The sequence below is a fragment of the Acinonyx jubatus genome, chromosome E2 (genome assembly GCF_027475565.1).
Source record: "Acinonyx jubatus isolate Ajub_Pintada_27869175 chromosome E2, VMU_Ajub_asm_v1.0, whole genome shotgun sequence".
Lineage (NCBI taxonomy): Eukaryota > Metazoa > Chordata > Mammalia > Carnivora > Felidae > Acinonyx > Acinonyx jubatus.
In genome coordinates this window covers 13504990-13517482 of record NC_069396.1, presented here as the reverse complement: position 1 = coordinate 13517482, position 12493 = coordinate 13504990, and the positions used below count along the sequence as shown (strand labels likewise).

The following is a 12493-nucleotide window of genomic DNA, read 5'->3' as shown; positions in this document are numbered from 1 at the left end:
GGTGTGATTTTTTTAACTAAAAATAGTTATCATAAACCTAATAATGATAATATTAATAATAAATCCAAGCACTTTACTCATTTATTAATCAAGTATTAATTGAATCCTTCATTAGCCAGGCACCATACAGGTACCAGGGGCTCCAGTGTGAACAAGACAATATAGCCCCATGGATTTTTTTTCACAATTATAAGAATGGTTTATTTCCACTTCTGTCATCACACTTCCCTTCTAAGTCCTTGAAGCCAAGGGCCTCTTCTCCACTTGCTTTTATTGATCCCTTTTTAAAATACAGTTTTATTACACATGTATGTATCCTTAAACAAAGTGCTTTTAGTTTATTAATTTACAAAAACTTTTAAGCACCTACTATGACCAGGCATTTTTCTAGCACTGAGGATAGCATAGCATAGTAAACAAAACAAATATACTTGATCCCAAAACTTGGAAAGTTTGTTTTATGGGATTTTATTTTATCTTGAGTTTTATGAAAATGGCATCAGTACTGTAATTTTGTGCATTTTGTTTTTTTCATCCAGTATCGTGTTTCTAAGAATAGTGCACATTGTCACATGTAGCTATAGTTCATTTATTTTCATTATCAAATAATATCCCTTCTATAACTATATTGAAAGCAATTTTTCTTTTTCCTGTCAAAGCATTTGGGATTTTTTCTCACTAAAATTTTGCTGTTAGAAACAATCCTGCTACAAATATTCTTGTACCTGCCTCCTGATGTACAAATGGAAGCATTTTTCTTAGGGAATTTTCCTAGGAGTGAAATTTCTGGGTCATGGACTATGCAGATGTTCAATTTGATAAGACAGCGCTAAAACTTTTTTCACAGTGTTTTTTTCCCCGTTGGTATTCCCAACAGATGTAAACATACTCTCACTGAAATTTAGTAAATTTTGTCAATAAGTGTTTTAAAAAATTTTTATTATAATCCTAGTTTCATTTCCCTGGTCACTTATGAGGATTAGCACCTTTTACTGCATTTATTTGCCATTCATATTTCCTCTTTTTATGAAATACCTGTTCACATACCCTACCTATTTTTTATTGGTTACTTGTCATTTTCTCATAGCTTCATAAGATGAATCTTGGGTGAGGGGTGTGAATAGAAAATAATCAGCATAAGAGGCCAGTGGGACTATCTAGTCCATTAAATCTCCAGAAGCAGGAGTCCATTGTAAATATTAACATTCTGGTCTTTCTGCTATGTAGGGTTTTATCAGTGCACATAAAGAGCAGGTATTGAAGGTTTACTACTTACCTGGAGTACCTGAGATCTTTCAAAGGAGTTTCCAGATACAGATTGCCCACCTGGACCCAGAAAACATCACTCTGCGTGGTGAGGGAATCTTTCCCCGAATCAGCCTCGATCTCCCCAGGAAACTTCAAGGTATTACTACCTACTATAGTATTTTTCCACTGGGGAACAAAAGGTACATTTTAGCTTTGCTTATTTGAAGGCTGATTGGTACTCAAATGATTTGTTTGGTACTCACTAAGTTCCTGTGTCATTCCTCATTTCGTAAAAAAAAAAAAAAAATTCAAGTTGAAATTGATTTGGTGACCTGTATTTAATGAGACAGGATGTGGTCCATAGAAGTCCCAAATTAAGACCCCTGGCCAATTTTGCCATCACTGAATTACATATAGAGAGATCAGAAAGTTGCACTTCCAGAGGCCTTTTCCTCCAGCACACATTTCTTCCAGCTATAATCTCTCCCTGAATTGTCCCTACCCGTGGCACACTTACAGATGACCGCTGAGAGGCAAAGGCTGATCACTCCAGGGAGTAGCATTTGCAAAATATAAACTGTACACAAAGGCAACCAAGGTTCTGACCCCTTCCTTATTTTTGCATTACACAGTTTGGGGGCTAATTCAGACTTTTATTAGTTGTCTGCGCACATACTTAGCCAAGGTTTTTCTGGTAATATCTGGTCCCTGGAGCCATCCCTCTGTATCAGAAGACTTCTATCTTGGCAAATCCCAAAGCTCAGCTGAGCAGCTCTCTTGGCCATGGACTCTCTGGCTCTTTCTTCCTGACATGGGATATAGAACAGAGGGTTAAGACAAAGGTCTCACTCTTCTTTGTAACTCCTTTGAGCTCCTTGAAATCTGCATTCCACAGACAGCTTCAGACTAAGCCTTCACACTGAGCCTTTCCTCCACCCCTGATCCCCAAAGTCACTGGCTCACCTACTGATGATAATTCTTTACATCCTAATTGCTCCCTGAAACTACAACACAAATATTAGTAAATCTAACACCATGTTACACTCTACCATCTAGGGTTCCAACCAGCCAGAAGTTAGTCCAGCTCTCAAAGTCTTTGCCACTTGTTTGAAAACCAGGGGCCCTGCTGGCAGTAGATATGTTTGGCCAGCAGAGGGCTTTCGAAGAATTGAGATCTGAATACTGTTAGTTCTGAATACTATCCTTTGGGTCTCCCGTGCTCCCGTTCATCACAAGTACAGTGCTTCCTATGGCTCCATAGTAGGCACTTTATTTCTCTGCCTACCTCGTCCCTCTAGCATTCGAATTTGCACTGGCTTACTGGTGAACATGAGTGTCTGAAATCTTTCCCCTGATTGCCTGCATCCCTGATTTGGGGGACTGGAGCTTGTTTAGTTACAGTTAGAGTTGCAGATATAGTCCTTTTGCTTACTGAGATTTAACAAACATGCGAAGTCACTTAAAGGATGACCGGCCATGTGGGTGTGTCCAGCACAGAGGGGGCTCCCAGGTCATGCAGCATTCAGTACTAGAGCCAGGACAGCATCGAGGAAGCCACGATCTGGTTGATCACCCAATGCATGACTTAGGATGTTGCTGCCATCAAGTTCTTCTGAACCAGCTCTTAGCTCCCTAAAGCATAATCTCATTAAACTCAGTGGGGTCTCTGCTACAAATTGAACTCAGTCACAAACTATGTCACCCTCTGACGCAGAGAAAACATGACAGGTAAAGCACCAAAAAGTTCACTTCCCTTCTGACTTTATGGACCCGGAGCTGACAGTCTGTGTTTTAGGCATGATTCATATATTTTTAACCATCCTGATTTCTTTCTCCTTCCAATCCCACAGGAAATGAAAAGTATGAAACCTTCTTGAATCAGGCCAGAAAAAACCTAGAAAAAGAGTACAACTATGAAACACTTGACCACTTAGAGATAACTGAGGAATTGCCTGAGGATGAATCTTCTGAGGTAAGATTAACTTCACCCTGCACAGAATGAATGTGGGAGGAGAATAGTAGGTACAAAGACCCAGGGGCAGGAAGGTAATGGTCTCTCTGAGGAACAGAAAGGAGAAGAAGCTAGAGCTAGAGCAAAGAAGGGGGAGAGGTAAGGAGCCCCCTAATGAACCTATTAAAGGGTTTTGAACTTTATTCTGAGGGCAACAGCAAGTTAGTGAAGTGTTTCAAGTGGGGCCTGGGGTAATCACAATTGCATCTTTAAAAAATCTCTCTGGCTGCCTTGCGAAGCCCTGAGAAGTTCTCAGGGGTTTGGGTTGCAGTGTGTGTGTGTGTGTGTGTGTGTGTGTGTGTGTGTGTGTGTGTGTGTGTGTAATAAGGATAGATGTGCTGAGATGTGCTCAGTTTTTAAAAGCTGATGGAGTAACTCTAGATGAGAGATGGCGGTGGTGTCAACAAGAGTGATAACACAGGAGGTGGAAAGAATCGAGTAGTTTCAAGAAATACTCCGGAGTTGGAATGGTCAGTGATTAGGGATTGGTTGGATGTGGGGGTGGGGCAGAGGTGACCCCTACCTCAAGTGTCTTGCTTGACGGACAAAGTAAGGAGGAGGAGAAGTGAGATGGGAAACTCAGGAGGAAGAGCAAGTTTGAGGGGAGAGGAGGAAGGGATCTGAGTTCCAATGGTTTGTTATTACACCCGAGACTTCTGAACATCATCCAAGTGAGCTTCCCATGGGGAGCTGGCCCCATGGGCTAGAGAGCTGAGGAGAGAGGCTGGAGAAAGTGCTGTGAGTCACCAGATGGCCATTGTGATCACAGGGAATGGTGAGATTCCCTGGGAAGTGTACCCAGTGAGCAGGGGTAGATTCAGAATAGAACCCTCTGGTCGCCAACAGCTAAGTGGGGGAGGGGGCAGCCAAAGAGGTTCAGCATGGTGCCTCCAAGGTGGAAGCCAAGCCAACAGTTGGTCTCTCGAGGCAGAGTGGCCCAGCTTGTAAATAAAGTCGGCCCTCCCCCAGTGGGAAGTGAAAGCAAAATCCCCAAATCCTCCTTCACCCCTCCCTGATATTCTTCTCTTAATAGTCCATTCTTGACCATAAAGCCTGCTTTCTCCCTGTGCTGATCTTTATTTTATTTTATTTTATTTTAATTTAATTTTTTTATTTTATTTTACTTTATTTTATTGTATTTTTTTAATATATGAAATTTATTGTCAAATTGGTTTCCATACAACACCCAGTGCTCATCCCAAAAGATGCCCTCTACAATACCCATCACCCACCCTCCCCTCCCTCCCACCTCCCATCAACCCTGAGTTTGTTCTCAGGTTTTAAGAGTCTCTTATGCTTTGGCTCTCTCCCACTGTAACCTCTTTTTTTTTCCTTCCCCTCCCCCATGGGTTTCTGTTAAGTTTCTCAGGATCCACATAAGAGTGAAACCATATGGTATCTGTCTTTCTCTGTATGGCTTATTTCACTTAGCATAACACTCTCCAGTTCCATCCATGTTGCTACAAAGGGCCATATTTCATTCTTTCTCATTGCCATGTAGTATTCCATTGTGTATATAAACCACAATTCCTTTATCCATTCATCAGTTGATGGACATTTAGGCTCTTTCCATAATTTGGCTATTGTTGAGAGTGCTGCTATAAACATTGGGGTACAAGTGCCTCTATGCATCAGTACTCCTGTATCCCTTGGGTAAATTCCTAGCAATGCTACTGCTGGGTCATAGGGTAGGTCTATTTTTAATTTTCTGAGGAACCTCCACACTGTTTTCCAGAGCGGCTGCACCAGTTTGCATTCCCACCAACAGTGCAAGAGGATTCCCATTTCTCCACATCCTCGCCAGCATCTATAACTGTCCTGATTTGTTCATTTTAGCCACTCTGACTGGCGTGAGGTATATATGGTGTGGTTTTGATTTGTATTTCCTTGATGAGGAGCGACGATGAGCATCTTTTCATGTACCTGTTGGCCATCCAGATGTCTTCTTTAGAGAAGTGTCTATTCATGTTTTCTGCCCATTTCTTCATGGGATCATTTGGTTTTCGGGTGTGGAGTTTGGTGAGCTCTTTATAGATTTTGGATACTAGCCCTTTGTCCGATATGTCATTTGCAAGTATCTTTTCCCATTCCGTGGGTTGCCTTTTAGTTTTGTTGATTGTTTCCTTTGCTGTGCAGAAGCTTTTTATCTTCATGAGGTCCCAAGAGTTCATTTTGCTTTTAATTCCCTTGCCTTTGGAGATGTGTCAAGTAAGAAATAGCTGTGGCTGAGGTCAGAGAGGTTTCTCCCTGCTTTCTCCTCTAGGGTTTTGATGGTTTCCTGTCTCACATTCAGGTCCTTTATCCATTTTGAGTTTGTTTTTGTGAATGATGTAAGAAAGTGGTCTAGTTTCTTCCTTCTGCATGTGGCTGTCCAGTTCTCCCAGCCCCATTTGTTAAAGAGACTGTCTTTTTTCCATTGGATATTCTTTCCTGGTTTGTCAAAGATTAGTTGGCCATACTTTTGTGGGTCTAATTCTGGGGTTTCTATTCTATTCCATTGGTCTATGTGTCTGTTTTTGTGCCAAAACCATGCTGTCTTGATGATTACAACTTTGTAGTAGAGGCTAATGTCTGGGATTGTGATACCTCCCACTTTGATCTTCTTCTTCAAAATTACCTTGGCTATTCGGGGCCTTTTGTGGTTCCATATGAATTTTAGGATTGCTTGTTCTAGTTTCGAGAAGAATGCTGGTGCAATTTTGATTGGGATTGCATTGAATGTGTAGATAGCTTTGGGTAGTATTGACATTTTGACAATATTTATTCTTCAAATCCATGAGCACGGAATGTTTTTCCATTTCTTTATATCTTCTTCAATTTCCTTCGTAAGCTTTCTATAGTTTTCAGCATACAGATCCTTTACATCTTTGGTTAGATTTATTCCTAGGTATTTTATGCTTCTTGGTGCACTTGTGAATGGGATCGGTTTCTTTATTTGTCTTTCTGTGGCTTCATTATTAGTGTATAAGAATGCAACTGATTTCTGTACATTAATTTTGTATTCTGTGACTTTGCTGAATTCATGTATCAGTTCTAGCAGACTTTTGATGGAGTCTATCGGATTTTCCATGTATAATATCATGTCATCTGCAAAAAGTGAAAGCTTGACTTCATCTTTGCCAATTTTGATGCCTTTGATTTCCTTTTGTTGTCTGAGTGCTGATGCTAGCACTTCCAATACTATGTTAAACAGCAGCGGTGAGAGTGGACATTCCTGTTGTGTTCCTGATCTCAAGGAAAAAGCTCTCAGTTTTTCCCCATTGAGGATGATGTTAGCTGTGGGCTTTTCATAAATGGCTTTTATGATGTTTAAGTATGTTCCTTCTATCCCGACTTTCTCGAGGGTTTTTATTAAGAAAGTATGCTGAATTCTGTCAGATGCTTTTTCTGCATCGATTGACAGGATCATACAGTTCTTATCTTTTCTTTTATTAATGTGATGTATCACATTGATTGATTTGTGAATGTTGAACCAGCCCTGCAGCCCAGGAATGAATCCCACTTGATCATGGTGAATAATTCTCTTTATATGCTGTTGAATTCTATTTGCTAGTATCTTACTGAGAATTTTTGCATCCATATTCATCAGGGATATTGGCCTGTAGTTCTCTTTTTTTACTGAGTCTCTGTCTGGTTTATGAATCAAAGTAATACTGGCTTCATAGAATGAGTCTGGAAGTTTTCCTTCCCTTTCTATTTTCTGGAATAGCTTGAGAAGGATAGGTATTATCTCTGCTTTAAATGTCTGGTAGAATTCTCCTGGACTCTTATTTGTTGGGAGATTTTTGATAACTGATTCAATTTCTTTGCTGGTTATGGGTCTGTTCAAGCTTTCTATTTCTTCCTGATTGAGTTTTGGAAGTGTGTGGGTGTTTAGGAATTTGTCCATTTCTTCCAGGTTGTCCAGTTTGTTGGCATATAATTTTTCAGAGTATTCCCTGATAATTGCTTGTATGTCTGAGGGATCAGTTGTAATCATTCCATTTTCATTCATGATTTTATCTATTTGGGTCATCTCCCTTTTCTTTTTGAGAAGCCTGGCTAGAGGTTTATCAATTTTGTTTATTTTTTCAAAAAATCAGCTCTTGGTTTCATTGATATGCTCTACAGTTTTTTTAGACTCTATATTTATTTCTGCTCTGATCTTTATTATTTCTCTTCTTCTGCTGGGTTTGGGGTATCTTTGCTGTTCTGCTTCTATTTCTTTTAGGTGTTCTGTTAGATTTTGTATTTGGGTTTTTCTTATTTCTTGAGACAGGCCTGGACTGCAATGTATTTTCTTCTCAGGATTGCCTTCGCTGCATCCCAAAGCGTTTGGATTGTTGTATTTTCATTTTCATTTATTTCCATATATTTCTTAATTTCTTCTCTAATTGCCTGGTTGACCCATTCATTCTTTAGTAAGGTGTTCTTTAACCTCCATGCTTTTGGAGGTTTTCCAGACTTTTTCCTGTGGTTGATTTCAAGCTTCATAGCATTGTGGTCTGAAAGTATGCATGGTATGATCTCAATTCTTGTATACTTATGAAGGGCTGTTTTGTGACCCAGTATGTGATCTATCTTGGAGAATGTTCCATGTGCACTCGAGAAGAAAGTATATTCTGTTGCTTTGGGATGCAGAGTTCTAAATATATCTGTCAAGTCCATCTGATCCAATGTATCATTCAGGGCCCTTGTTTCTTTACTGACCATGTGTCTAGATGATCTATCCATTTCTGTAAGTGGGGTATTAAAGTCCCCTGCAATGACCACATTCTTATCAATAAGGTTGCTTATGTTTGTGAGTAATTGTTTTATATATTTGGGGGCTTCCATATTCGGTGCATAGACATTTATAATTGTTAGGTCTTCCTGATGGATAGACCCTGTGATTATTATATAATGCCCTTCTTCATCCTTGTTACAGCCTTTAATTTAAAGTCTAGTTTGTCTGATATAAGTATGGCTACTCCAGCTTCCTTTTGACTTCCAGTAGCATGATAGATAGTTCTCCATCCCCTCACTTTCAATCTGAAGGTGTCCTCAGCTCTAAAAGGAGTCTCTTGTAGACAGCAAATAGATGGGTCTCATTTTTTTATCCATTCTGACTCCCTATGTCTTTTGGTTGGAGCATTTAGTCCATTTACCTTCAGTGTTATTATATAAAGATATGGGTTTAGAGTCATTGTGATGTCTGTAGGCTTCATGCTTGTAGTGATGTCTCTGGTACTTTGTCTCACAGGATCCCCCTTGGGATCTCTTGCAGGGTTGGTTTAGTGGTGATGAATTCCTTTGGTTTTTTGTTTGTTTGGGAAGACCTTAACTCTCCTTATATTCTGAATGACAGACTTGCTGGATAAAGGATTCTCGGCTGCATATTTTTTTCTGTTCATCACATTGAAGATTTCCTGCCATTCCTTTCTGGCCTGCCAGGTTTCAGTAGATAGATCCATCACTAGTCTTATCGGTCTCCCTTTATATGTTAGAGCATGTTTATCCCTAGCTGCTTTCAAAATTTTCTCTTTATCCTTGTGTTTTGCCAGTTTTACTATGATACGTCGCGCAGAAGTTCGATTCAAGTTACATCTGAAGGGAGTTCTCTGTGCCTCTTGGATTTCAATGCCTTTTTCCTTCCCCAGATCAGGGAAGTTCTCAGCTGTTATTTCTTCAAGTACACCTTCAGCACCTTTCCCTCTCTCTTCCTCTTCTGGAATCCCAATTATGCATATATTATTGCATTTAATTGTGTCACTTAGTTCTCTAATTCTCCCCTCATACTCCTGGATTTTTTTCTCTCTCTCTTTTTCTCAGCTTCCTCTTTTTCCATAATTTTATCTTCTAATTCACCTATTCTCTGCCTCTTCAATCTGAGTTGTGGTTGCCTCCATTTTATTTTGAAGCTCGTTTATAGCATTTTTATCTCCTCCTGACTGTTTGTTAGTCCCTTGATCTCTGTAGTAATAGATTCTCTGCTGTCCTCTATACTTTTTTCAAGCCCAGCGATTAATTTTATGACTATCATTTTAAATTCATTTTCTGTTACATTGCTTAAATCATTTTTTATCAGTTCGTTAGCTGCCGCTACTTCCTGGAGTTTCTTTTGAGGAGAATTCTTCCGTTTCATCATTTTGGATAGTCCCTGGAGTGGCGCGGAACTGCAGGGCTCTTCCCCTGTGCTGTCTGGAGTAATTTGCGTCGGTGCGTGGGGCCGCAGTCAGACTGGTGTGTGCCTTATCTTCCCCTCTCCCAGGGGCAGGACTCACTGTGGAGTGGTGTGGCCCCTGTCTGGGCTACTTGCACACTGCCAGGCTTGTGGTGCTGCTTTGATGGGATCTGGCATGTTTGCCGGGGTGGATCCACAGATGCACAGGGGCGGGAGGGGCAGACTCAGCTTGCTTTGCCTTTGGTGGTCCGCTTCGGGAGGGACCCTGTGGCACCAGGAGGAAGGCAGACCTGTCAGAGGGATGGATCCACAGAAGCACAGAGTTGGGTGTTTGCATAGTACAAGTAAGTTCCATGAGGGGAACTGGTTCCCTTTGGGATTTTGGCTGGGGGATGGGCGAGGGAGATGGCACTGGCAAGCACCTTTGTTCCCCACCAAGCGAGCTCTGTCCTCTGGGGCTCAACAACTCTCCCTCCCGTTGTCCTCTAGCCCTCCCGCTCTCGGAGCAGAACTGTTGACTTATAACATTCCAGATGTTAAGTCCCACTGGCTGTCAGAACACACTCCATCTGGCCCCTCTGATTTTGCAAGCCAGATTCAGGGGCTTTGTCTTGCCTGGTGGGCTGGCTGCCCCTCCACCGCCCCGGCTCCCTCCCGCCAGTCCGTGTAGTGCGCACCGCCTCTCCACCCTTAATACCCTCTTCCCTGGGCCTCTCGTCTATGCTTGGCTCCACAGAGTCCATTCCGCTAGTCTTCTGGTAGTTTTCTGGGTTATTTAGGCAAATGTGGGTGGAATCTAAGTGGTCAGCAGGACGATGTGAGCCCAGCATCCACCTATGCTGCCATCTTCTTCTGTTGAATCTGTACTTTTGTTATTTCAAGAATATTCTGTAAATGGAATTATACAATATGTAACCTTTTGAGACTGGCTTTTTAAAAAAATTTGTTTAATGTTTTTATTTATTTTTAAGACAGAGACAGAGCATGAGCAGGGGAGGAGCAGAAAGAGAGGGAGACACAGAATCTGAAGCAGGCTCCAGGCTCTGAGCTGTTAGCACAGAGCCCGATACGGGGCTCGAACTCACGGACTGTGAGGTCATGACCTGAGCCCGAGTCAGATGCCCAACTGACTGAGCCACCCGGGTGCCCTAAGACTGGCTTTTTTTTCAAAGAGCATAATGCCCTTGAAATCCATCAATATCAATAGTTCATTCCTTTTCATTGTTCATTAGTATTCCATGATATAGATGTACTAGTTTCTTTACCCCACCCAACACCCCTGTGAAGATTTTAATACCACAACTATACTGTATATCTGTTTATGTACTGTGGCCTTTTGGAATGCCATAAATCATTGTAATATCTAAAATTTTTTCATTCTCCCCTCCATGAAGCAATTTTTTCCCTCTTAGAGGTGATTTGACCCCATTGAAAATGCATATTCTAGAAGAATTTGCTGACTTGGTTTTTTCTCTTGCTCCAGTTAAGTGCTCAGCTCCAGATGGAAGTAGAGCGACTTATAGTCCAAGGCTATTCCATAGAACATCAGAAAACAATTATCCCTGATTCCACAGATGACGTCAGCTACCGGAGTCGTCGCAGACTAGCCAAGTGAGTGTCCTTCCATGGTAGGCTTGTTTCAGAGGAGAGCAGAGCAAACAGTGTTGCCCACTGGAATGCTGCCTGAATCAATTAATGGTTGATCATGTAGAAATTAAATCTACTTGCGTCCTGTATCTGTTATCTTCTAGCATCCAGCCAACCAGGCAAGTCTCTGCCTCTGAAAGGCAGAAGCCTCTGGCTTTGTTTAATGGATAGGCCTGGCTTCAGGTTCATGAGGGCCCACACTGTATGTGTTTTGGGAATGGCTGAAGCAGCAGTGTGAACTTTGGGGGAGGGGAGCGTAATCTTGTTTCTATAGCCTCCTGTCTGGAGGGTGGTTGTTCTGTCCTCCAGTTCTGAGGTCAGAACTGTGCACAGGAGATAGAAGAGAATAGCATAGTCACTCTTTTGGAAAAGTGACTGGTAAAGAGAGCCTCATTAACTGTTTCAGAGTCCAGCTGCCAGAGTATATCCTGGACTTTGGCTACATCATCCTTGGTGACATCCGAACACACATCATCAAGATCACCAACACCAGTCACTTCCCAGTGTCCTTCCATGCAGAAAAGCGCATCCTTCATGACACAGGTAACCAGACGGGGGAGACCCTTTCTTCTTGCACTTTGTCATTTCTAACAGGGTGCCCATGTGTACTGATCTTCTGGAGTAGTGTTCATGCTTCTTCTGGGATCAGCTGAAAGAATTCTTGGGCCATTAATTGATACTTTGAATGGTCATGGGTATTAATTGATACTTTGACCCCAGGAGGGCTCTATCTACTGCAGTTCTTGTTTGCCATTTCTCTTTCCCACAAAGAAATTTTGTTTATCTTGGTCCAGGTTTCAGTACTGAGTTAGATCGTGTAAAGAATCTGCCTTACTGTGAAACGGAAACATTCGAAGTGAAATTTGACCCACAAGGGGCCAGTCTCTCAGTTGGAAACAAAGAGGTCATTCTACCCATCAAGGTAAGATGCACTGCTGGGCCCAGCTGATCCTCCCCAGCTACCAGCTCTGCTTGCCAGTTACCCCTAGGATGAATCAATTGCTATTTGAGAGCCGTGATTCTTCCCCCAACCCCATGCCACGTGGTAACAGCAATTTTATGCCCATTCTAGGTGGTTGGAGGGCCAACAGTTCACATCTGTCTCCAAGCCAAGGTGACCATTCCTGCTATGACACTGTCTTGTGAAAAGGTGCAGTTTGCCACAATTCAGTGTGGACAGTGCCTCGTGGAGACTATTCAGTTTTCCAATCATCTCCAACTCCCTTGTGAATGGTTTTTCCTGAGCCATAAGCCAGTTAGCAAGGTAAATGGGTTGTAACCCATTGGTCCCCTTTTTCCCATCTCCATTTAATCCGGATATGGAATTCTGGGCCTTCACTTTCATTATTTCACTCTTCTTCCCAAGACATGCAGTGACAACCATGGCTTCCTAAATACAATCTAGGCCCTTAGCCCAGCGTTCAAGGACTTACCAGCCCCTGCTA

At 41.9% G+C, this 12493-nt stretch overlaps 1 protein-coding gene across 9 annotated transcripts in view; it reads left to right on the top strand.

Moving 5' to 3' along the window:
• HYDIN (HYDIN axonemal central pair apparatus protein) overlaps nt 1–12493 on the top strand; it is a 438409-nt gene that overhangs the window by 308923 nt on the left and 116993 nt on the right. For all 9 annotated transcript variants that reach the window (XR_008293813.1, XM_053211099.1, XM_053211098.1 and 6 more), the window contains 6 exons: nt 1228–1405; nt 3099–3220; nt 10885–11012; nt 11455–11591; nt 11843–11970; nt 12121–12312. Coding sequence is in view for 8 of the 9 variants with exons in the window: in XM_053211099.1 (XP_053067074.1) it covers nt 1228–1405; nt 3099–3220; nt 10885–11012; nt 11455–11591; nt 11843–11970; nt 12121–12312 (885 nt within the window). In the remaining variant the exon portion in view is untranslated. The remainder of the gene's footprint in view (nt 1–1227; nt 1406–3098; nt 3221–10884; nt 11013–11454; nt 11592–11842; nt 11971–12120; nt 12313–12493) is intronic.